The sequence below is a fragment of the Sander lucioperca genome, chromosome 6 (assembly GCF_008315115.2).
Source record: "Sander lucioperca isolate FBNREF2018 chromosome 6, SLUC_FBN_1.2, whole genome shotgun sequence".
NCBI lineage: Eukaryota > Metazoa > Chordata > Actinopteri > Perciformes > Percidae > Sander > Sander lucioperca.
The window spans coordinates 28,775,728-28,801,085 of NC_050178.1; the positions used below are offsets into that span (position 1 = coordinate 28,775,728).

At 43.2% G+C, this 25,358-nt stretch overlaps 2 protein-coding genes across 6 annotated transcripts in view; both read right to left on the bottom strand.

Moving 5' to 3' along the window:
* The window catches only part of LOC118495300 (nuclear factor 7, brain-like), a 1,057,410-nt gene that overhangs the window by 956,231 nt on the left and 75,821 nt on the right, over positions 1–25,358 (bottom strand). The gene's annotated exons all lie outside the window — the stretch shown is intronic.
* Positions 879–25,358, bottom strand: part of LOC116052773 (DDB1- and CUL4-associated factor 1-like) — a 37,982-nt gene continuing 13,502 nt past the window's right edge. For all 5 annotated transcript variants that reach the window (XM_036002384.1, XM_036002383.1, XM_036002382.1 and 2 more), the window contains 22 exons: positions 24,457–24,615; positions 23,138–23,317; positions 20,819–20,928; positions 19,372–19,471; positions 19,082–19,251; positions 18,359–18,483; positions 18,194–18,270; positions 17,561–17,725; positions 17,184–17,339; positions 13,295–13,960; positions 11,995–12,272; positions 11,720–11,918; positions 10,382–10,464; positions 9,947–10,031; positions 8,647–8,880; positions 8,039–8,132; positions 7,773–7,877; positions 7,016–7,089; positions 6,519–6,608; positions 5,678–5,836; positions 4,346–4,469; positions 879–2,598 (listed from right to left, as the gene is read on the bottom strand). In XM_036002384.1, coding sequence (XP_035858277.1) covers positions 2,531–2,598; positions 4,346–4,469; positions 5,678–5,836; positions 6,519–6,608; positions 7,016–7,089; positions 7,773–7,877; positions 8,039–8,132; positions 8,647–8,880; positions 9,947–10,031; positions 10,382–10,464; positions 11,720–11,918; positions 11,995–12,272; positions 13,295–13,960; positions 17,184–17,339; positions 17,561–17,725; positions 18,194–18,270; positions 18,359–18,483; positions 19,082–19,251; positions 19,372–19,471; positions 20,819–20,928; positions 23,138–23,317; positions 24,457–24,615 — 3,501 coding nt within the window. In that variant the 3' untranslated portion in view covers positions 879–2,530. The remainder of the gene's footprint in view (positions 2,599–4,345; positions 4,470–5,677; positions 5,837–6,518; positions 6,609–7,015; positions 7,090–7,772; positions 7,878–8,038; positions 8,133–8,646; positions 8,881–9,946; positions 10,032–10,381; positions 10,465–11,719; positions 11,919–11,994; positions 12,273–13,294; positions 13,961–17,183; positions 17,340–17,560; positions 17,726–18,193; positions 18,271–18,358; positions 18,484–19,081; positions 19,252–19,371; positions 19,472–20,818; positions 20,929–23,137; positions 23,318–24,456; positions 24,616–25,358) is intronic.

A 25,358-nucleotide genomic window follows, 5' to 3' on the forward strand; every position in this document is an offset into this window, starting at 1 on the left:
TATATTCTCAGAAGGAGAAGCACTGCTACTTCTGCTACTCGGGCGGAGTGATTTGCTCGCAGCACCTGAGAAGCACCGTGGTGAGGAGCAGAGAGTTCGCCTGGAGCTCGCTCAGTTGGAGTAATATCACTCCGCCCTCCCAAGTAGCAGTGCTTCGCCCTTCTGAGAATATAGTTCCCAGTATGTATACGGTTAGAAGATGGCTGTGTCTCATGTGACCTTGTTATTTGTACACACTGTGACTATACAAATCACAACATGTACATAGGAACATGTTGGCGTTATTTAGTCACTTATTGGGAGCAGTAGGCCAGTTGGAGCCGGTTACCTCCAGGATCTGTGCTAAGCTAGGCTAGCGGTGGGTGCGTCAGACAGAGTTACAACACGCACGGAGATGAGAAGGGTATGTATGGACTTATCTAACTCTGGGGGATACGGGGAATAAGACAAAGTCCCAATAAGTCGGCGTGTTCCTTTAAATGATAACTTACAAAAGTTAACATCCTTCTGTGGGCTCAAATAGTCAGTCACAATAAACCCATAACGATGACACGCACTAAGGGTCAAAGGTCGACCGCTCAGTGATGAGGTCAGCTCGCTGCAGAATAGAAAAATTCTTCTAATGCAAAATATTTCCCACCTTTTGACAGCTGATAATAATGACATAATCGGAGGATAATGTCACGTATCACAATATCACAAATGTTAACACCCCATTTGAAGTAACAATCAATGGCATAATATAATATAATTGATTACATTCACATGTTTGACTGTATTTTTTTATCCCATTTAGAGGGATATTCGCGTTAGCCAACATTATCAGCTGCTACAATCCTCCAATCATTAGCCACGGCTGATGTAGAACACTGCTTTAAAAACACTGATAACTCAGTATTTTCCCTAAAATAATCTCGCTGTCCACACTAACGTACTAAGAGCTCTGCTGGTTCTCTGTCCTCAGAAAATTGAGATTTTAAATGCATTTGGATTTTAACCAAAAGCACACCGATAATCTATGGATTTTTCGGCTGAGTGCTGCCAGTTTAGCAAACAATCGGCCTCCTGAAGGATCCAGGGGCTAAAAGTATGAATCAATAAGAAAAACAACTTCATCTCGCAAGTAAAAGCTATCGACCCTTTTAAAAATGAGCTAAAATAAATTACAGCAAACCAAACAAAAAGTCAAATATAACTTAAGATTATACGACACTGCCACATCTCAGTTATCCTTGAATAAATGTAATTTTGTTTGGGGAATTTTGTGGGGAAACTATATACAGAGTTAAGGGTGAAAGTAGTTCATAGTGACCCATGCACCAGTGGCCTTTCTGCAGAAATCTGCGTTGGATGTTCGGGTTGACAAACTGCTGGTTTTCAAGCCAGGCAACGACGACGTGGATACGCCTATTTCCTCATGAGGACGGGATTTTGATTCTTCACAAGACACAGAAGTTGCAGTTTTTACCATGTGCATGGGAACATGTACGTTTCCAGATAACCTCTGTGAGCCAACAGCATGAAGCAGCCCACCAGATCCAAGGCCAGGTTTAATGGGTAGATGCTAGATTGGATCCGCTGGACGAGTCATCGGCCTGCCTTATTTTTGTCTCTGATTGGCTGACCCTGTTATTCTTACCCTAACCCTAACCAATCCCCATTCATCATGCCTAAACCTAACTACGTCGACACGTCTAGCAGATCTGATCTAGCATTTACCGGGAATCTTTCTTGGGACTTTACATTTTCTCTGAGTGATTGAACGGGTAACCACTGCCTTTATGTGAATATTTTGGCTTTTATTAAAGAAGATCGTCAAAAAAACATCCATACGTGTGGAGGACTGCTGACTGTGTGTGGAAATAAGTTGCCTGTAGTCAAACTCTTCTACGGAAGTAAGAAGAATATGTTTCACCAGAAAGTGTGGCGAGTGGATAAAACACAGTTTAATTTTTAAATTTATGGCTATAAGTTTTTTTTTTTTTTAGATTAAACCTGAATGATTAATCCCTGGGAAAACTGGGCAAAAAACGATGAACTTTCCTTGACATAGGTTTCCATTTCTCGGTGGTTTTGGTAGGTCAGTGAATGCGACTGTGAGCTCAACAGTGAGGTCCAAGTTCGAGAACAAAACGTGAAAAAAGCGTTTCATTTCGAGCACAGCAACGTTAAATCTTCCTTCCATCAGAGGCAGAGAGTTAAACATCATATTAATACTTTTCTTTCACAAATACTTTCTCCTACTGAAAGGAAGCAGAAAGCCAGATCAAGTGAACAGTCATCGTTTTCCATCTGAGCGCCATGGTCTTTGGGAAATATTTATTCATCATCACAGTCGTCTCTCTAAATATTTAGAATATATAGAGAGATAATGTCACAGACTTTGCTGTTGTCCTTCAGGACATTTTCAGTGTATTCACCGTCCACTTGCCTGATGTTATGAGAAATTATGGTTAAAAAGGGGGTGGGGGGTGGGGTGGGGGTCCTTGTTGAGGTTCATGTTTTCAGCAGAGGAGCGTCTTCTCCCAGGTCAGGAGAACCATCTCGCGCTGAGGACCCGAAAGATCTCAGTCTCATCATCTGACTGTTCTGGGTAGTCTGCAGCATGAAGAGACACACACACACACACAGACACAGACACACACAATATGCACTTAGACTGTGTAATGAACTTGCATTTTAAACTACATACACTGTTGTTTACATTAAAAATTCTAATTTCCAAAAATGAACATGAAATGAAGGGAAATCCGATTTTTTTCCCCTGATCAACTAATCGACTAATCTTTACAGTTTTACTTTGAGTCAAACTCTGGTGTGTTTGCCCGTTCAGTGCAGTTTGTTGAGGAGGGGAGTGGGGGGGGGGGTCGCATGCTTCCAAGTGCATCCAGAGCATGTGAGCGTTGTGAAACTGTGAGAAAATCGGCTGACAGAGCCATTTTTGCACTAGTTTAACCACTAATTAGCTTGTAAAGCTAGTCGTCAGGGCACAGGTAAAGTGAAAAAAAATCTCTATTTCTACACCACTAACAAGGCTCAAAATATCACCACACTTCCACGGTAGCATAATGAGGGTCCCTACATGTAAACCGAAGCATTGAGAACTTTGTAAGTGTACAGACAGTTTATTAAAAAGATAGTTTATAAAGACAGTAACGTTCACATATGCGGGCACCATCTTGGGAAAACAGTCACGACCAGTCGAACAACAAACGCCGTGTAACCAGTAACCAGTAACATAGCTCAAGCACGGCGTTCGTCGCTCAACCGATCGCACGAAAACAAATCCCAGAGAACAGTCGACTCGGTACACGTGTTATTAACCTAGGTTCATTTTGCGCCGGATTTGTCCTTTAACATACTGTACACGTCGCTGGTGATTGGGTAACACCTCTGACACACCCACCAAACTCAAAGCTCGTTGTACAGCGGTCCGAGGAAACATGTTGTTCAACCCGGAAACAGTAGCAAAACGATGCACACATTTCAGAGGTTGAACGTGACCCTGGTGTGAGCGGCACCGGAGCGAAATTGATGCGGGATAGAGCGGGAGAGAAGGAAACATTTTAAAAATTCGCTCCTGGTTCCATCCAAAAACATCACGCTTATGCTCACCGCTCGCATGCTCTGGTCCGTGGTGTGAAAGCAAACTACACCATTTGATTATAGGAACAAGGGGATTTTAGCATTAATTCAAAAGCTAAACTATTATTAAATCAATCTGCAGATGGTGAACTGACAGGAAGGCGATCATATAAGCAATATTTACAATTTATTTATGCATGTAACCACGTGAAAGGGCCCCTCAGACGAACACCGAACCAAACAGTTTTCAGAATATTTTGCAAGTTGATGAATCTAAGTTTCCCTGGCAACAGACACTGCAAGTCAGAGCTGGTCCACCAAGATCTCGTCTGAAAAATGAACCCTGATCTGAGTTTTCCCTGTGTCTTTATTCTCTCCTCACAGGGGGGTGTCTCCTAGTTTCTAGACAGAAACTGTTATCTTCACAAACACGCACGCACGCACGCACACACACACACACACACACACACACACACACACACACACACACACACACACACACGGTCGGGACCTTGTGGTGCAAATTCCTTGTCAGTTCTGTAACTTTAACTACCTTTCCTGTGTTTCTGCTGATCTGTCTAGTACACAATGCACTCTTATGCCATAAAGGCTTAAACTATTGTTAAAGGCTCAAGCTTTTCCTTCTATGGCCAGAGACATTTCCTTGAGCCACTTCCTCAATGACTGCAAACAGCTCTTTTATGAGCACCAGTACAACTTTAACTGCTAATATTCTACATGAAGCAGCAGTGTTGCTTACACATCGAGTCCCATCCGTCATCACTTCTGTTTGAATGTTCTGAGTCTGCTGATTCATCATCATCATCGTCGTCATCGTCGTCACTGTTGTCGTCGCTGCTGTTGCTGCCGAGAAGATCTGCGATCTGAGGGGGGAGGAGTTTAAAAACACTAAACATCACAGCGGATCCTCTACAGCAAAACACATGGAACTGCTGAGAGATTACAAAAAACATCTGGACATAGTTCTGCGTTTAGAGTACATGATCAGAAAAATCACAAGCAAACCCAAGATCTGCTTTGCTTTTTGGTTGTTTTTTTTTTCCTTTTCTTTTTTTACATTTTGAACACAAAAACCTGATATAATGAGACTAGACGTGAGGCACTTTTCCATGCGGTCCTGGATCAAGTATCTTATCATTCAGTGCGTTTACATGCAGTTTTTAAAATGCGATTATATCCGGGTTATACCCCTGTTTCTCAAATGCCATGTAAACACCTAACCCCGGCTAAAATCATTTTATCATCCCCCGGTTAACAGAGCCAGATAAGTCCTTCACTAACCGGGGTATTCGTGCATGTATACACCTTAACCAGGGTAAACTCGGGTTACACGTCATTACCATTGACTGTAAATATTAATGGACAGAGCATGTGTGACGTCACCCATTGGTTTGTGGAGATCTGCTATGAGTCGTTGAGTTTGCCGTTACAGGCGCAGCCATCCTGGTTTGCGGATGTGACGATTTTAGACTAGAGACTGTTGGGCGCTATCTGACTGTGACGTTGGCTGAGAGTTGGCAACGCTGCTTACACTCTACGTTACACACTTTCACTGGCAATCTGGATGCAACTGGTGCTGAAAGCTAGCCTACATAATTCAAGGTAAGATTTAGCTTTGCTAGGTTTTAAATATATCTTTGTCCCATAGTTATATTACATATAAGACAGGCCGCAAACTGTCAATCACATCATAGCCACGCCCTAAAACACCTCCTGTTTTATCGTCGATTTTAAAATCAACGAGACCATAATAAAAAAGAATTAACATTCTGTATTGCAGAAGACTTAAAACTAGCGACTGAGACCATAATAACTCATTATGAAAATGTTTACTGAGGTAATAAATTAAGTGAGAAGTGGGTCACTTTCTCATAGACTTCTACAGAAACCGACCTCCTTTTGCAACCACACGTGTCGCCCCCTGCAGGAATTCAGACAGAATGCAGGTTTAAGGCGCTTCCGCATTTGCAGTACTTCGCCGAACCGGATGCTTTGTCCATTAATATTAACAGTCTATGGTCTGTGCATGTAGGTTATAACTCTCAAAAACGTCAGCTCTGGTGTGTGTTACCTCTTCATCTGTGGGAGAGGGGGGCGAGTCATCGTTTTCCGGGTCGTCGTTATTGGCCAGTTCCTCCAACAGCGGGTCCGTCTCCATGTCGTCATCGTCGTCGTCATCATCGTCGTCATCCGTGTCCGAGGAATCATCGTCGTCCTGGTCTTCATCATCCTAAAGATGACACAGCACGCAACAAAACACTGATGAGTCAGCATCAATCTAGTCTGGATCAATGGAAGTACATTTCCAGGATAAAGCCGGACATGACAGGATGTCCGCTGTATGTGTGTCGCCGCTCTCAAAATATGTTCGCAAGTTTTTAAGAAAGTTTGGATCGTGCAACAAGGCAGGTCTGCTTGGTTCTTTCGGGAAATATTAAGATGATTAACTTTACTTTGTTTTCATTACCTCCAATTAACTTTTTTACTACTAAACACATTAACGTGTAATTACATGTTTAAGATAACTCATATTGTAAGTCAGCACTCACATCACATAGCCTGACGACATAACGTGATCTGGTGTATTGGCATTTCTTTAAACCAATCACCATCGTCTTGGGTGGCGCAATGGCGCCTCTGCAAAACAGCCTCGGGAAGGAACTTATTTTGGTGGAACATGTGTGCAGTTAAGCATAGTCCTCATAAATCCACCGGAGTTTAGAACGCCAACACAAAGAAAGCAGATGGTAACAGACATCCGGCCGAATTAAGGGACATCCGGCGGAATTTCCAGTGGCACCTGAACAATCCCGGAAGTAGAACGTCGTGGATATAGACTACCAATTACCTGACCAACAAACAAACAAAAAAGGCACAAAGACCGATAGCATACTAAGTCCTGTGCATCTCACCTGATCATCGTCGTCTCCTTCTTCTGCCAGTTTGTGTCGTCCGACTTCGTACAGACGACAAACCGTGTCCAAGCTCACCGTGTCCTGGTTCTACACAGTCAATACAAGAAGGACAAACACAAACAGTGTTGGTGTATCTGTGGTTGCAAATGTGCTTTCAGTTAGATTAATTTTTTTTTTTCAGTTAATTTAAACTAGACTGAAAAGCAACAAAGAAATCTGGTGAAACTTTTTTTCTAATTCCAGGTTCCAAATAATTCAGTCTGGAGAGATGCAGTGACACCGAATCATCAGAGAGAGGCCATATTTAAAGTCTTCTTGTTGAGACTGGAGCCAAAGACAGTTTAGTTTTACTGATGAAAGAGAGCGTAGCAATCTTTAACCTGTACTTGGTTTATCCGCTAGACTCCCATAATACCTCACAACATGCCCGCTGTTCAGGCTACTCCCCCGACATCCACACCAGTGAGTTTGAAGCTAAAAGTTAAGCAAAGTACCTCAATGACAGCCAGGTAGCAGTCTTTGGTGTCGGTGCACAGGTCAAAGATGTTCCTCTTTACGTCCACTGTGGCTGAAAAACAAAACAAAGTTATCTGAGTTATTAACTAAATCCAAGGTGAAACAAAAGTCACCGTCCTACACGCAACTGGTCAAAACAGGGGAAACAAATCCGCAGGGGTTTGTGGTTTTGTCTTTTAATTATTCTTATCAACAAATCGCATGAAGACCCAGAACAATAACTCTACCACAGGCAGGCATTACAGTTGTCTTTCCTGTTTAAAAAAATAAATAAAAATCAAGGTTCAGTAGGTCACATGTGAGGTGCCTCATTAAAAGCCTGGAAAAACCCAGTACAACTAATTCTAGGACCTTATAGTGCTGTAAAAATGACACGTGCTTGGTCGTTGACCAATAACAGGCCGGCTACATTGCACGTATGCGGAGCGGATGCTCCAACACTACGCTTCCACTATAATCAATGAGACGTAAGTGGTGCGTATGTACCACGGAGATCCGCTCAACAAGCCAAAAATAGAACAGTCTTCTATTTTTATTTTGTAAGCGAGGTGTACACTGTAGCCGGTTAAAAGGTATAGTAAGTGATGTTAATCCAAGGGCACAGCATCTCTTACTGCACCTTTAAGAGATACATTCCGCGGCACATCTGCTATGCAAACAGTCTGCATACGTTATGCGTGCAATGCAACCAAAGCGTACGATTTAAGTCTGTAATAAACAGGATGTGCAGCCTACCGATGGGCTTGTACTCGGTAGCATCGAAGGTTCTGAAGGATGAACCGAAAGGACTCTTCATCTGCTGGTCCATAGCGTCATCCTCCTCATCGGCTTGCAACATTGCTGTGTGTACACGTGTGTGTGTGTGGGGGAGAGAAAGAAGACCAGAACATGACTCAGCACATTAAAGATGTCTGTCACTGGGTCAGTAACAAGTTAGTGTAGCTCAAACACACAGGCACACAGGGCCGGTTCAGAACAATGCACACACAGACTGCCCGTACCTCCATACATGATGGTGGCGTTGCTGTTGAAGACCAGCCTGCACTGGTCCAGGGCCGGGACAGTGTGCAGCAGGTGGAAGGTCCTCAGGTCCCACTGACACCGGCTGTCAAGGCTCACAACCACAGATACAAACTCAGTGTTTTCCCCTAGGTTTGTGGAAGACTTAGGTGCACATATTTGGCGAGGGGTTTAGGGCTCCTCCTTCCAGAAAACATGTTTTTTTTTTAATTAAAAAAATGCAATATCACATACATCGATCAAATCGGTAATTTTTTTATGAAAAAAAAAGGAAAAGTTCTGATTCCAGCGTGTTAAATGTGAGTATATGGTAGTTTCTTCTCTCCTCTGTGACAGGAAACTGAATATCTTTGAGTTGTGGACAAAACAAGACATTTGAGGACGTCATCTTGGGACTTTTGGGAAACACTGATCCACATTTTTGCCATTTTCTGACATTTCAGAGACCAAAGAACCATTCGATTAAATCGAGAAATTAATCAAAAAAATATAATATACAATCAAAATGAATGGCTATTTTCAGCCCTATTGGATCATTATGTTGCAAAAGCAGTCTGGAGAATAAAAATCCACCAGGATCAGAGGATACAATCTCTGTGTTGATGATGACCTCCAGGCCGTTGGGATGGAAAACCCCGCTGATGTTCATGTTGAACTTGTCAAACTTATGGATGGCCTGCGACGCCCGCACGTCCCACAGCACCCCGTCATTCAGCACCAGGTCGTCGGTGGGGTTGAAGGTGGCACAGTTCCTCTTGTAGTTGTTGGCCAGGGCGGGATCGTTCAGAGTCAGAATCTTCTGACCCGTCTGGATGTCGTAGATCTGCAGCACGCGCAACCGTATGAATACACAAAATATAATATTTAAAAGAGAGAGGAACAGAAATGTTGAGTTGGAGTTTCGGGGTCAATCTTTTCTGATTTGCAATGCATTCATAAAGAAAGGAGAGACAGAGACAATTTGTAAAATACTTAAAAGGAACACGCCGACTTATTGGGACTAGCTTATTCACCGTATCCCCCAGAGTTAGATAAGTCCATACATACGCTTCTCATCTCAGTGCGTGTCATAACTCTGTCTGACGCCCCGACCGCTAGCCTAGCTTAGCACAGATCCTGGAGGTAACCGGCTCCATCTATTCTACTGCTCCTAATAAGTGACAAAATAACGCTAACATGTTCCTATTTACATGTTGTGATTTGTATAGTCACAGCGTGTACAAATAACAAGGTCACATGAGACACAGCCATCTTCTAACCGTATACATACTGGGAACTATATTCTCAGAAGGAGAAGCACTGCGGAGTGATTTGCTCGCAGCACCTGAGAAGCCCCGTGGTGAGGAGCAGAGAGCTCGCCTGGAGTTCGCTCAGAGTTGGAGTAATGCTCACTCCGCCCAAGTAGCAGAAGTAGCAGTGCTTCGCCTTCTGAGAATATAGTTCCCAGTATGTATACGGTTAGAAGATGGCTGTGTCTCATGTGACCTTGTTATTTGTACACGCTGTGACTATACAAATCACAACATGTAAATAGGAACATGTTGGCGTCATTTTGTCACTTATTAGGAGCAGTAGGCTAGATGGAGCCGGTTACCTCCAGGATCGGTGCTAGGCTAGGCTAGCGCTGGGTGCTTTAGACCTTCGAGTTACGACACGCACAGAGATGAGAAGGGTATGTATGGACTTGTCTAACTCTGGGGGATACGGGGAATAAACTAAAGTCCCAATAAGTCGGCGTGTTCCTTTAGGGGCAAAAGGGAAAATGGAGGTAGATATGAAAGAAATACACCCACAGGTTACCAACATGGAAGAATGTGATGCTGAACAAAAATGAACTGAAAGGCTGTTCAGAGGCACTGAATCATGGCAGAAGACTTTGGGTAACATACGTGTGCGACCTGGTCCTTGGTGCCGATGACTCTGTCCTGAGTGTGTTTACTGAACTCGACGTAGTGGTCGTCTACAAACGAGTTCCTGGGACAGAAAGCAAAACCCCAGTTCATACACCATGAGAAACTATGGACTCTTAAGATGCTGTGTAAAGTTAAAACAGAGATAGAGAGAGAGAGAATGTGTGTCATTGTGTGTGTGTGTGTGTGTGTGTGTGTGTGTGTGTGTGTGTGTGTGTGTGTGTGTGTGAGTGTATGTCTGTGTGAGAGTGTGTCTGTGTGTGTCTATGTGAGTGTGTGTCTCTGTGTGTGTGTGTGTGTGTGTGTGTGTGTGTGTGTGTGAGAGAGTGTGTGTCTGTGTGTGTGTGCGCGTGTGTGTGTGTGTGTGTGTGTGTGCGCGTGCGTTGCGTGTGCGTGTGTGTGTGTGACATTTACTTCATGCTAAAGACTCCATCCATACTCCAGAGAGCAGATAAGGGGACACTCCAGGACGCAGAGGTGAGCAGCAATTTCCCATCCTGAGAAACACACACAGACAAGTTTTAATATGCGCTCATTTAAATGATTTCACTTTTATAAAACCTCAAGAGAAAAAGACTAAAAACAGGTGGGCTCAGACAGCGGATGTGAATCATTAAAGCAGCAATAACTGGCAACAGAAACAAGTCCTGAACACAAAATTAACATATAACCTTTTAAACTTAAACCGTAACTCTCGCCAAAACGCAACCTAGGGTCTTTTTGTGAATGTACCCGAGTCACACTTTCATTTAGAAGCATAATTAGGACGGAAGCGCCATTTTTAAGATTGACCGTATTGTCGTTTTCGGTCAAATGGCCTTTTGAATGGGAGTGCTAGGGGCACCACTATGATCGCATCAAAATAGCTATTTTTAAAACACTAAGAAGGCTCGACACAACATGAGACTTTGCTGCAAGTATCACCAGGGGCTCTACACATGAACTCAGCATTGAGAACAATGTTTGTGTTCACAGAGTTTACAAAAAAAGGTTTTGAACAACTCACTGTAGCTGTTGGTTTTTCCGGTCGCGACCATCTTGCCAGTCAAAAAAAGTCGATCTCCGAATGCAACGTAACAGGGAGGAGAGTAAAGATGGAAAGCTCCTAAAGCTTAGTTCCATATAAATGCACGGATAATTCGTTGTTTTGTCGTTAAAAACAATATTGACCTTGTAGTTGAAAAAGGAGCCTCATATAAGAATGACATTTCCTCCTACAGAGTCCGTTCATTCGCGTTCGGAGATCGTAGTAGTGCCGCTTCTGTCCTAATTATGCTTTTAAACGAAAGTTTAGATAAGTGAAATGCTTCACTATGTTCACCAGCTCGTCTCTAAAGCCCAGTTCTGAACAAAAGATCCGCAGCTTTTTCCCTGGACACGCTATAAGAGCGCTGATAGTGAACCAGAACAATCAGAAGAATATGAATTATAGCCGCTTCAAGGAATACGTCCATTATAAGTTGATCTTGTTTTTTTGTTTTGTTTTGATCTTGAAACTACATTTTTTAAAGTAATTGTTCATTTCTTACACTACACTGTAACGTTTATTCCTGTAATTCAAACCTGTCTTGTTCTAATTCTTTTTAACAACTCTTTAATGTTTTACATACAGCACTTTGAATTGCCTTGTTGCTGAAATGTAACAAGGCAATTTATTCGCACAAATAAAGCTGCCTTGGCTCACATCGTTGGACGTCCAGCCTTCAACCAACATGATTTGATTCTGATCTGATTTGAAACATGAAAACATACCCTGGAGGGTTCGAGGTGTGTGATGGCCGACGTGTGGCAGGTGTAGTTGGCCTCCTCCTCGCCAGAGAAGACGTTATAGAATTTGAGGTGACCCGAGCAGGTTCCCAGCATCAGGAAACGCTCGCGGGCTGAGAAGGCACAACAGGTGAAACCGCTCTCGTCTCCGTCGCCCTCGTGGAAGACCGACATCGGACGAAACCTAAACACAGATCAGAAATGATAAACTGGACTAAATTTACAGTAGCTATTTATGCACTCCTGACTGTGTTCATTACCTGCTGAATATCAGATGTCTATCCAGACACCCTCTGTCCACGCCTCCATATTTGGGGTACAGCACCCTGCTGCCCAGGCGAGCGGTGAAGTTGGGCGATGCCTGTCGCCTCTGCTTGGGCTCGGGGCAGCGGTGGGCGGTGAAGAGGGAAAAGGGGGGGCAGGTGGTGACAGGATTGGGGCAGCGGGCGTGCTGCTCCCTCAGGTACTCGGTGATGATGCTGTCGAGGCTCGGGGGCGAAGGAACGTGTCGCTCCAGCTGCTTCTTCAAGACTGGAGTCTGACCGAGAGGGGACAAATGGTTATGAGTTGATCCTGAGTCCGAGCCAAGCGCCACATGTCACTTTTTGAATGGATAAATATTTGTTTGGCCTGATCCATTTCCAGTCCTTTGATTGTTGTGATGCAGGTACGCCTCGTTGCACTTAGTTTGGACTGTTTCCTGACATCACGAAGAAAATTAAACATGCTGAATGCAAACTGTGCCTATTCATCAAGTAGATGAATAGTAGTAGTGGTGGACTGACCCACTGGCCGACATTAACAGAGCTATGGTACTATTATCACCCTTAAAACCTGGGATGCAGGGTTTCTTTTCATATGCAGAGCTATAAAGCAAAATCATTTTCAATTTCAATGAAAGCCTACTTTGGGCGCTCTATACAGGAAAATCTAAAGCTAAGATCAAAAACAATCAGAGGACTGTAGGGTCTGCAACTAAGAATATTTTCATTGTCATTAATCTGTCAATTTTCTGGATTAGTTGTATGGTCTCTAAAATGGTGAAAAATGTGGATCGGTGTTTCCCAAAAAGCCCAAGATGACGTCCTCAAATGTCTTGTTTTGTCCACAACTAAAAAATATTCAGTTTACTGTCCCAGAGAAGAGAGGAAACTAGAAAATATTCACATTTAACAAGCTAGAATCAGAGAATTTGTTACTTTTATTTTCAAACAAAATGACTCAAAACGATTTAAAAATAGTTGCCTATTAATTTCATAGTTGACAGCTAATCGACTAATCTTTGCAGCTCTATGGGCCTTTTGGATCTTTATTGGGGGCAAAATATACAACAAACATTTGTCAAAATGTAATAAAAAGGCAGATTTTTAACTATTTATTTTCATTATTATTAAATAGTGCAAAATGCTCAACAGAGCCAAAGGAGTCCCACAGTACACTTAAAATTACACTTTGACTACCCTAATCCTAACCTAACAAACAACTGGAAGGGATTGCAGATGTTGAACAGTTTCAGCTTTCATAAATAAACGATTGCAGACACACACAAACATCACTGACCTGTATGAAAGCACCGTGGTCAGACTTCTGTTTCAGCGCTCTAAGTTTTTTCCCTGAGTTGCACTGGGCCACGGGGCGTTCCCGCGTGAACAAAATCCGCCCGACCAGATGTGAGCCATGAGCTGCGGGATGAGGGGGAGGAAGAGAGGGAGTAGAAGGAGGCGGAGGAAGGGCGGGGGTGGACGAAGAGGAGCACGAGGGGTGAGGACTGGCGAGGGAACGAGAGGACGAGGGAGTGGAGGAGGACGCTGCCGCAGCCGAGGACACGGGAGAGGATCCGACGTGGCCGCCGACGCGAGCCGCCATCCCGCCAGCGGACCGGCAAGTCCTGGGAATCACGGCGGAGGAGAGGGGGGGAGGTGTGACGCAGGAGGAAGAGTTGGGACAGAGGGACGTTACGGACAGGTTGGCCTCTTTAACGAGTGTGTTGGCTGTGTCGTGGAGCCCTTTGGCCACCAGGTGGTTTCTGATCAGCATGAGGAGCTCCTTCTCGGGGAAGGTGATACGTGATTGGGCGACCACGTTCGCCCTCTGCAGACGAGCCAATGAGACGTCGGTGCCCATGAGGAGAGGCTTGCCCGACACCCGCTCGGTCAGATCGGCGGCGTATCGGCAGAAGCGGACGTGCTCGCTTCGTTTGTCCTGCAGCAGTGGCTCCTTCATGAGCTAGGGAGGTAAACAGAAGACAAAAAATACATGAGTATTTGTGGGTGAAACAGTTATTGCTTTAGTTTTAGTTTAGTTTATTTGCACAAACAGGAGAGGAAAGAAGCCTGAAAGGCTTATTCAGCATCCTCTCCTATTACAGAAGAGGGAAAAAATATACAACTAACACATGATCATTTCTCTACAAAAGATAAAAACAAGCAATACAACAAACAAACAGGTAAACACACACAAAATGTAAAGCTATACACAGACCTTTCTGAGAAGCATCCACCTTTCAGCTCATAGAATATAAGAATAAACTAGAAAGCAGACCAACACAAACCTCTTTATAGCTGCATTATCCTCTAAATTAGTTATATTAAATTGAACAATATCAAATCTGAAATTTATCTGCATCTTGATCCAGACCACAGACTGTATATAAAGATGGACGATGCCTCTCCACTTCCTCCCAAAATGTCCAAAAGTGAAGCCAAAATCTCCCTGATACGGGCGCTGCCGTCTTGTAATGTTGGAGCTAGGGGTGCACAATATATCGACTCAATATCGTTATCGCGATATCACGTTGCGCGATATTATACTGAAAGTCTCGCCATAATTACGCGATATTTTGTTTGCGTTGCATCCCGCCCGACATGTACCCAAGAGTATAGAAGCAACAAGAGGAGAAACTCAATAGAACGGTGTGTTACATTCAGTCCAAGATGGCGGAGCTGCAGTTCCATTGAGTTTCTCCTCTTGTTACGTCTATACTCTTTGATGCACCTCTCGAAAAATACACATCACTTGGTAGCGTTGTATTTCCCCCGACTCATTTCCTGGTTCTCCTTCTCCATAAACAACATGAACTCAAGGAGAGGGTTAACTTTTCCTGCTACAGATTTTCCACCGTGGTCAGAAAGAACAGAGGAGACACTTAAGTTTCTCTCACTAACACTCTAGGGTCACTATTCGCTCCGAAGAAAATCGCCGTCACTCTCTCACCTTTTCTTCGCTCTACCACCCACATGCTCGACACACACACACCGTGGAGCCTCCGCAGAACCATAAAACGAAGAGAAAGAAAAGAGAGGAGCTAAAGAGAGAGCGAAGAGTGGAGCAAAAAGAACACAAAAGTAAGAAAATGAGTGTTGCTCTGGGAGACGACGAAATAACAGAGATTGAAAAGAAACTTTAGAGGCCAAAAGTATTAGCTACAAAAGAGAGCGACATGCACTCGCTTGTGGGTGCTCCTGGGCGTGCCTAGCCTACCCCTGGTTGCTTGGCAACAGTAAACAGAAATTCTCCGGTGCTACCTTAAACCACGTCTTAAAAGTTACTTCAGAGGTATTGTTAAGTCACAAGAACGATGTTTTTGGATTTAAAAGTATTTATTTCTCAATAAAAGTAACACAATATATGAGATTAAATGCCAAACATATCTGATATATACATAAATACGATGTCCTGAAGCGTTGTCCGCCATCTTGAATTATTTTCTTCGACTTGAGTACATCCATGCTTGAGCCACTGACATACGCTGCCCTCACGCTGCCTTCACTCTGATTGGCAGTCGCTCGTGGCCAAACGGCCACTCCCATTGAAAATGAATGGTAGCTGTCTCTTGTAGCTAATGTGACTGTAGGGTAATGCCTCCTCCTCGGTAGCTTGGAAATACTTTGGTTTTAAGCCAACAGATGTGCATTGCATTGTTTTTTATACTGTAGTCGTGTATATACAACCAGTACAACATGTCCTGTTCTATAGACATGCTCTTTATTTATTTATTTTATACTGTCCAACCAGTAGAACATGTCCTGTTCTGTAGACTCTTTATTTATTTATTTTATACTGTCCAAGCAGTAAAACATGTCCTGTTCTGTAGACACATGTTGGACCAGTCCAATATGACTGTCAGTTGAAATAAACCTTGTGTTGTAAGAAAACTTGTTTTATTTGTTATAAATCTATTTTGATGCGTTTTCCCATAACTTTGGTAATTTTACATATGTTTAAAAATATCGAAATTAATATCAATATCGCAATATTCATTATCGATATCGCAATATCAAATTTTTTCAATATCGTGCACCCCTAGTTGGAGCCAGAGTCTAGGCAGTAGTGATCGGGTGGTGGAGCCGCGGTATCAGAGCCCTGCCCATACAACCGCCCTGACCAATCAGGAGTCAATGCAGCGTTCGCCTAGACCGGTGGGGGAGGGTGTATAGCTAAAGACACAGCTCTGCTTCTCTTCATAGTTGTCAGATTCATCTACCAACCCTTATAGAACTGGCTCAGCTGTCATAGTTTTAGACTGCCGGGGGACTTCCTTATACACACTGAGCTCCTCTCTCCTCTCTCTTTCCGTCTGTGTGCATCCATGTCCCAGAAATGCTTGTTACTAACCTAGCTCTGGGGAGCTTATTCCCCCGGAGTCCTTATGTTTTTTTGCCCAGCAGTTTTCCTTGGATTAGGGTGGCACCTTAATCATGGTTGCAGCTGTCGCCCTGGTCCTGCTCCGCGCCCTGCAGTGCCCTGCTACACCCTGTTAACGCCCTGTAGTGCCCTGCTATGCCATGACCTACTACAACTACTTATTTTTAGTCATAGTTCCATTATTTTTATTGTGACAATTATTGCCACTGTTCATCACACCCCCAACCGGCACCTTCAGACACCGCCTACCAAGAGCCTGGGTCTGTCCCAGGTTTCTCCCTAAAAGGAGTTTTTCCTCGCCACTGTCACACTAAATGCTTGCTCTTGGGGAATTACTGGAATTGTTGGGGCTTTGTAAATTATAGAGTGTGGTCTAGACCTACTCTATCAGTAAAGTGTCTTGAGATAACGCTTGTTATGACTTGATACTATAAATAAAATTGAATTGAATTGAATCCCAGCTGTCAATCATGAAGTTTCAGCACATTTTTATAAAACCAAATAACTAATAAAAACCAAACTGATCAAAAAAATGAACACTAAAACAAAACTACCTAAAATGACAGAAACCATCTTTGGGAAATTTAAACTCAGTACCTTCTTAGTTAGGCACATGTCCTATCCATTAACATGGAGGGGGCAGGATTTATGACCTATACTGCAGCCAGTGAACGTAAAAATAATGCGGAGAGCCGACGCACGGGACGGGCACCAATATGCAAAATACACATGACGTCATTTGCACCTAAGCCCTATTAAAAAACACACACAAAAACCCAGGGCAAACCCTGGATCTTGTCCTCACCTGTTGAATGTGGCTGCTGGTGAAGAGTGGTAGTTTGCTGATGATTTGTCTGACCGCTGAGCTGCGAGAGAGTCCCACCAGAGCCTTGCAGGCCAGAGCACGGATCAGGTCGGCGTCGGTGATGGGCATCTTCACCGACAGGAGAGACAGAAGCACCTGGGGGGAGACAGACAGACACGGGAGTGTGGGACGGTCCGTGACACCCCTATCTTATACAGTGGCTCGCAAAAGTATTCATAACTTTCCCACGTTTTCACGTAACAACCACAAACGTAAATGTATTTAATTGGGATTTCATGTGATAGACCAATACAAAGTGGCAAACTGTAACATCTCATTCAAGGAGAAGAAAGATGAAAGCTTCTTCCCATACTTACCTTTATACCGTTGTTATTCTGCACCATTTGCCACATGTGGGCGAGCACGCCGTTGTGTGGAGCGGACGTCTGCTGGGGCTGGAGGGACGGCCTGAGGGGGGTGACAGCAAAAGCACCCACAGTGTTCAGGCTCCGGTCTGGAGCGCACACACAGTTTATTATCACCTGGGTTGGCACAGGGGAGAAGACGGAGAGCCAGTGTTGTTTAATTGTTGTTTAATGGTTGCTATGACGATGTGCTAAGCTAAGCGCTAAAGAGGGAAAGTTGTCCATTTTCAACCGTTCTGAAGCGAGTCATCCAGCGGGAGTTTTACCGGTGGAAAAACGCAGACCTCCAGGTACTGGAGACATTCATCTGCATGTACGGCAGAACAGAAAATGTGCACTTTCCCTCAAGTTACCAACTAACGCTAGCGGTAGCTAGCTAGCTTGGTTAAAATTTTCATAACATATCTAATTGTAGTCTTGCAGTTTGTGACCCTGCAAGATCCTCAGTCTTTACATATTATGACAGTCTTTAATGTTTGATGTGAGATGATTGTCTTTAGATGTGAGATGGTGTCAGACTTCAGTCTTTTCAAATTCTTCTGGTGTATGGTAGGCATTAGTCACTGATGAAAGCCATCTGCTTACCTGTAGGGCAGACTTCTGGATCTCTGCATCGTTGACAAACACCTCACCCTCAGCGACACCCAGAATGATGCTCATACCTGCAGCAGACATAAGAGAACAGCAGAGACAATCAATGCACATCCAGGACATAGGTTCGGTTCGGAGGGAAGTGAGAGTTTTACTGACCCACAGTAGAAACAGGCGACCTGGTTTCATCCAGAACCTCTACGGTGTCCGCCAGCACCAACTGGACCTTTGGAACCACCACCAGTATGGCCAGGATGTCCAGGACATAACGCACTGTGTCACTTCTGGACAGACACAAAGAGAGGGAGACAGCAATTGAAGAAAAGGGATGCAGTTACTTATCAATGTTGTAAATGTGTCAAGATGGAGAGCAGAAAACAAACAGCATTGAAAAAGCCATGATTTACTGTACATAAAGCAACTGAGTAGTGTAGGGGGAATTCTGTCCAAAAGACATGCCCGAAATAAGGCCCTAAGGCCAGAGAAATCTGACTCCAATTACCTAATTCCTGCGCCTTTTTTAATCGGACTTAAGTTTACCAAAACACAAGGATCAATCTGAGACGAAGAGTTCAGTTAAGCAAACTTTAGTCCAGCACAAAACTTTTTACATTAAAAGTGAAATGTGACTTTTTTTATAAGATGTTTTTATTCCAAAACAATGTGTGCGTCATTTAAATTGTTTGAAATATTCAATAAATAACCATAAACAGTTGTACTGCACGTTAAGTACACATTTGAGGTACTTTTACTTTCCACAAAATAAAATCATAATCGAGGTAAAATGTTCACTAATCGTGAATTTAGGTCATATCGTCAATCATTAACAACTAAGTCAATCATACCCAGCCCTACAACAGAGGTATCCCTTTGCAACTTTACCTGCCGTAGTATGTCCTCCAGTCGCAGGCTGTAGATATGAGCTGCAGCATTAAAGGGACACAGGACAGCTTGTGGAAAACCTCAACTGGTTCCCAGTAGATCTGAGGAGGTCCACACTCGATCAGAAACTCCATCATCTCAATAACCTGCTCTCTGGTGTACGTATATGCCTGCAAACAAACAGACAGACAGACAGACAATATGTAAGAAGATAAACACACTATAATGTCATAATAGGGTTTATCAATTCCTTCTTTTCTAACATTTCTGTACAAACAGGATGATGATACCTTGTAAAATGGCTGCTGCGGAACAATGGTACCTCCGTCCGACGTGTGCAGAGACTGCTTGACCTGTTCCACCTTCACTGCCAGGTGAGCCTCAAAGTACCTGGACAAAGTCATCAATAACAACAAAGTCAACATCTGTAACACACCTGGCACTGAAAGATGTTTACGCCAGAGTGTTTCAAAGCAACTGCAGGGTGTTTGCATTTTGCATCAAGGAAGATTTAAGGGTATTTTCGAGCTTTTTTTCAACCTTGACCATATTTTCCGAGAGTCCAAGTCCAAGTTCAGAGTCCAAGTGACTAATATGAACAAAACTCTCCAAACTGGTCCAGTATAGAGCGAGAACGCTGTGACCGGCAGCCGTAAATCGGGCTGCAATGTTTACCGTCAGTTTCCGTCCACTAAAAGTGCCGTTTTTTTAAAGAGTCAGATACTTTCAGTTTAATATGAAACAGCCACGACATCACCAAACTCACCAGACTCCATTTAAATAAACAATACTTTTAGAGTGTAGTCTGGGAAGTTTGGCGATGGTGATTTTGGAGCAGTTAATGGTTTAACAAAAAGAATCTTACTCTTAACAAAAAGGTCTATCTCTGTAGGGATCCTTTCCATAATGTTGTCAGACACTTTAAATAATAATCTGAGCCTGTGAGCGGCAAAAACAGAACTTTTACTGGACGCAAACTGAAGGCTATTAACTTACATTCCAGCTTGTTTCGCCGCTGCCGACTGCAGCGATCTTGCTTAATACTGGACCAATTTCAAAGAACCATCAGTCTCTTAGACACTTGTCTATTTCGACGACATTTTTAAATTTTCCGGGACTGATCCGGTGCCGCTGGAAATTCCACCGGATGCCTCTCATTTAGGCCCAGTGTCCGTTACTTTCCGCTTTTTTGTGTTTGCGTTCTAAACTCTGGTGGATTTGTGAGGACTATGGTTAACTGCTCCTCAGATCTCTGCAGGGTAAATCCAGACAGCTAGCTAGACTATCTGTCCAATCTGAGCTTTCTGTTGCACGACTAAAACAACTTTTGAACGTACACATGTTCCACCAAAACAAGTTCCTTCACTTTTGCAGAGGCAAGGTGGCTCCGTCCGGCGCTTAGCACCGTCCAAGACGATTGTGATCGGTTTGAAGCTGTGTGGACTAGCCAGACCTTCCTCCGCAGCACTGTGGAGGAAGGTCTGGCTATGCAAAGCTACTTAAGAAACAAAAACATGGTAAAATAGGGTCCCGGTTAAAAAGAAACACAGAAGTTACACTTTAAGACTTTCAAACCCTTTTAGAACATGCAGACAAAAAACGTCTACTAAATAATAATCAGTGAAACTGAAACACTGGCCTCAAGTTGGAAACCATATGTTCGTATCAAGTGACCAAATTCCATTGACTTACATACATTTATATAACCCTCTACCGATCTATCTATCACTGCAGTACCTGCGCAGGGCCATACAGGTATGTTTGGCTGTCTGTCGGTTGGCGAAGACTTGGTCATCACTCATTATGGACACCTCATTTTCCGTGTTAAGGATCTGCAAAGTACTGACCTAGAGGGAGAGAAGGGGACACGGTTTAAGACAGGTACCACAATTAATTCAATATTACATAGATACATAGACATAGATATTTAAAATGCAACTTGTTCCACATTTAACCCTAGAACCACCACAGCTGACACCATCAGGCATTGATTTAAACAAATTTAAATCATAATGTAATCAGTTGCACCGTGATAGTATTCATTATTTAGTATACTTGACAAAATAAAAAATGCTGAACTTGGAAAAAAAAGTCTGATCTCAGATCTGCATCTGATAGAACCAAACAGATGTGTTTTTTTTTATTTGCGGGAGTTACTCACAGAATCCTCCGAGACTTTGGGTGTGTCACTTTTCTTTTGATGATGAAATGATTGGTTTAAAAATGTATTAGTTACAAAACTGCCCCTCCCTACCTCAAAAGAACTAAACGCACCACAATCCGCTCCGGAAACAAAGTCCGTCTTCAACCCCCCAGGACCGAGCTCCGCACCATGGGGGGGATCAGGCTTTCTGCTCCTCGCCTGTGGAATTCCCTCCCAGACCAACTGAGGGCTCCACAAACCACTGACTCATTCAAGAATTGTCAACTATTAAAGATTAAAAAATCTTTTTTAAGCAAGCTTTCTCGTAAATCTTTTTTGGGTTATTGTTTATCTTTATTTCTTTGCTTTTGTTTTTACCCTGTCTTTAGTCTCCTGTAGCACTTTGGGATTGATTTTTCAATGAATAGTGCTCTACAAATAAAATGTATTATCAGTGTTTCCTCTATGTTGTATTCGTAATGGCGGCCCGCCACGGCAAAATTTCTGCCGCCACGGTTTCAGAAATAGGGCAGACGCACAATGTAGTCGCGGTTGCCTTTTAAATGATCCTGCCGCTCACATTGCTATTTATCAACAAGTAGAACTATTCAGAGGTCATTGGGCCCGTCCAGTTTAACTCCACATACTGGTGTGTTGATGTAGTTTATTGTCAAAACGTTCACTTTCTTCTGAGTCGACTATTAAACGAACAGCTCCACCAAAAACATCACCGCGGTGGGTCTGTTCTAATTGGACAACGTTCAACTTGTCAGTTCGGACAGACTTGCCCCCACTGCTAAAAAAAAAAAATCCTAAAGGAAACACTGATTATTATTATTAAAACTTGGGGAGCCCGTAGATAAGCCTTTTAGCCTCCCTTACATATTGTAGTTATTATAAATTTAGCTTGGTTAATGTTCTTTGTTTATGCGCTATTAAATATGCAAAACAAAATGAAATAAACTGAACGACACACAGCGTCTGTCACCGGACTATTCCTGCGTTGGGTGGCAATGTGAAAATATGTTTTCTAAAAATAGACAGCAAAATAGCACATTTTACACTTCTAGTAGTATATCGGTTTTGCGTGGGTTCAAGTTGTTAGATAAGATATCTGGCTGTGTGTTCTTGCTGCTATAGAGATTAACGCAGCGCTACAGAGATAGAGAGGGCTGGAACGTCAGCCAAAACAAAAGGATACAGATGCTATTAGGCTACATCTTCCCTACTACGTTTTGGTTTAAAAACTAATATCTTTTGCTACGTTTACACCTCCACACTACTGTTTCCAAACCCCTAAAATTGAGACATTTGGAAACACGAAAGTGGGCACTACGGCAGTAAGTGGTCAGTGCACATTAGCAGTGTGCTGACGGAAGTATGGAATGAGACACAGCCCGTTTTGGTTTGAAAACTCCAGGGTTGCTTTGCAGTCTGGACGGACAAAAACGGAGACCTTTGGTCAGTCGGTCTTATCGGTAAGGTAGCTTACAGACCTTTCAGCAACAGTTCCACCTCGTCGTCGCTCCAAGCTAATAAATCCCTGCTCTTACTTTTCACCGTTGTTGTTCTTTCTCCAAAGTATTTTCTGTGTTTTCAACTTCTACATCCATGATTTTCAACTGCAGAGTAACGTCAGACAACCTGCTCCCTGTTTACACCGGCACGCACATGCCCAGTGTGTGTGAATGGTCATGTGATATGTGTCGTCAGACGTGTTAACATGGATGCAGATTAGTTCTGTTACCAGAGCTAAAACTCTTGTGTGGACGGCAATCGTTTTTTTGGCTCAAAACTCCGCTTAAAAAATAGTGAAGATGTAGCCCAGGCGGTATAGTATCCCTAAAGTGTCTGTGTGACGGTGTTAGTGTTAAAGCAATTAGGCAACGTCAGTTGAAAGATTTAGCACTGACCAAGTTGACGAGCCTGCGCAGGCCGTCCTGGTGGTCGAAGAGCTGCAGCACCGCCCTGAAGGAGAAGGAGATGGAGAAGAACATGGTGGCGTGGCAGACGCCTGACGCGTGGGACGACTCCAGCAGCCACAGAGCGTAGGACACCATGTCGGACAGCACGCCATTTGGGAGCGTGCACACCTACAAACACACACACACACAACATCAAATACACCTCAATGTTTGAAGGGCAGCAGCTAACGATTATTTTCATTCTCAATGAATGGATTAGTTGAACGGTCTATATAATGTCCGAAAATGGTGAAAAATGGTGATCAGTGTTTCCCAAAAAGTCCCAAGATGACGTCCTCAGATGTCTTGTTTTGTCTACAACTCAAAGATATTCAGTTTACTGTCACAGAGGAGAGAAGAAACTAGAAAATACTCACATTTAAGAAGCGGGAATAAGAGAATTTTTTCCATTAAAAATGACAAACTATAATATTAATAACCATTTTTACAGTTTGTTTTTACCATGTTCTGTAGCTGTATTGTGAGAGTTTATATTAAGTCATTAAAACAAAATGAAGCGACCCGGCCGGCATGCCAGCAGCTTTTATTATAACCTTCACAGTCCCCCCCCATGAATTATTGATCAGTGCACCTCGGAGACACACTGCATGTGCTACAGGGCAGCTAGTCTTCTCTCTACATGTTCTGCAGATATTCAGTTTACTGTCACAGAGGAGAGAAGAAACTAAAAGATACTCACATTTAAGTAGCTGACGTCAGAGGATTTTTAGTTTTTTTTTCATACAAAATGACTGAAATAGTTGGCAATTCATTTACAAGTTGACAACTTGTCGATTAATTGTTTCCATTAAAACCGTCTAACTGCATGTCAATCACTGCTCATGCACACGCATTCATTCTCCCTTGTGGGGGGAGGGGCTTTGGAGACCGTTTTGGGCTTTAGCGGAAAGGGGGGAGGGACTGAGAAGTTGTCGATGTTCAAATTTTTTGGCTAAGTCCTACATCTTCGCAATCCTACCTACGGCACCTTTAATAGTTGACAAATAATCGATTTATCTATGCAGCTCTAAACATTTGCAAAGATGAACCCCATCAAACCTTTTTTACTTAGAAATGACTGAAAAGATTTAGCGATTATCAGGTTCAGGAATAATCTATTTTGTCCGTTGGTCATCTACTTGACTAATAGTTTAAGCTAAAAGTTAAACCCTTAAATTAACCGCTAAAAAACCAGTAGCAGCCAAAAGCTGAGGAGTAAATTTGCTCAATCATCTCGGTCTGAAGGTCTAACTGCGTGTTGAGCGTACCCTCTCCATGGCGTCCTGGTTGTACGCGAGGTAGTACAAGCAGAGTGAAACTCCAGTTGCTGCCATCGAAGGCCTGGGGATCTCCAGGAGTTTCTGCACTCCTCCGTGAGTGATGAACTCCGCCGCAAACTTCTTGTGGAGGAGCAGCGAGGAGAGATACTGAAGAGACAAAGAAGAGATGGACTCAGTTTATAAGTGATGACGTGGAGTGAATGTGTACAGCGCACCACGATCAGGACAGACGTTTGCTTGTTTTGAGAAATCCACATGAATGAGCAATCTACATTTTTAACTACATTGAGTTGACAGCGAGGTTGTGGGGTTTTTAGCGGTTCTTACTGTTGGAATCCTGGATTCGAGTCACGAAAGTTGAGTCTGCGTTGAATCCCAAGTAGAGCTGGGCAATATATCGATATTATAATCGACATTGATACACAAGGCCAGTCTAGATATCGTCTTATGATGTTGTCTTTTTGCACTTTACATCCCACTCCATGTGTACTTGTCTTGATATTATGTCTTAATTGTATCTTTGTATTTTTGTATACTATGTTGATATGTGCCTATATGTATATTTTTGTCTTTACTGTACAGTATGTGTCTATATTACTATTTGTCTACTGAATGTCTATTTCTTGAATGTATAGAGAGTTAACACCTACTGAAGTCAAATTCCTTGTGTATGTGAGTATACTTGGCCAATCAAACGGATTTCTGATGATACAAGTGTGGTCTTTTCTTAGTCTCGCTTTGCCAGACCCTCCTCCACAGCGCTGCGGAGGAAGGTCTGACTAGTCCACACAGCATTCCAGGATGGGAGAAAAACGTGCTCTGGTTTATTGGCATTTCTTTAAACCAATCACAATCATCTTGGGCGGTGCTATGCTCCGGACGGAGCCACG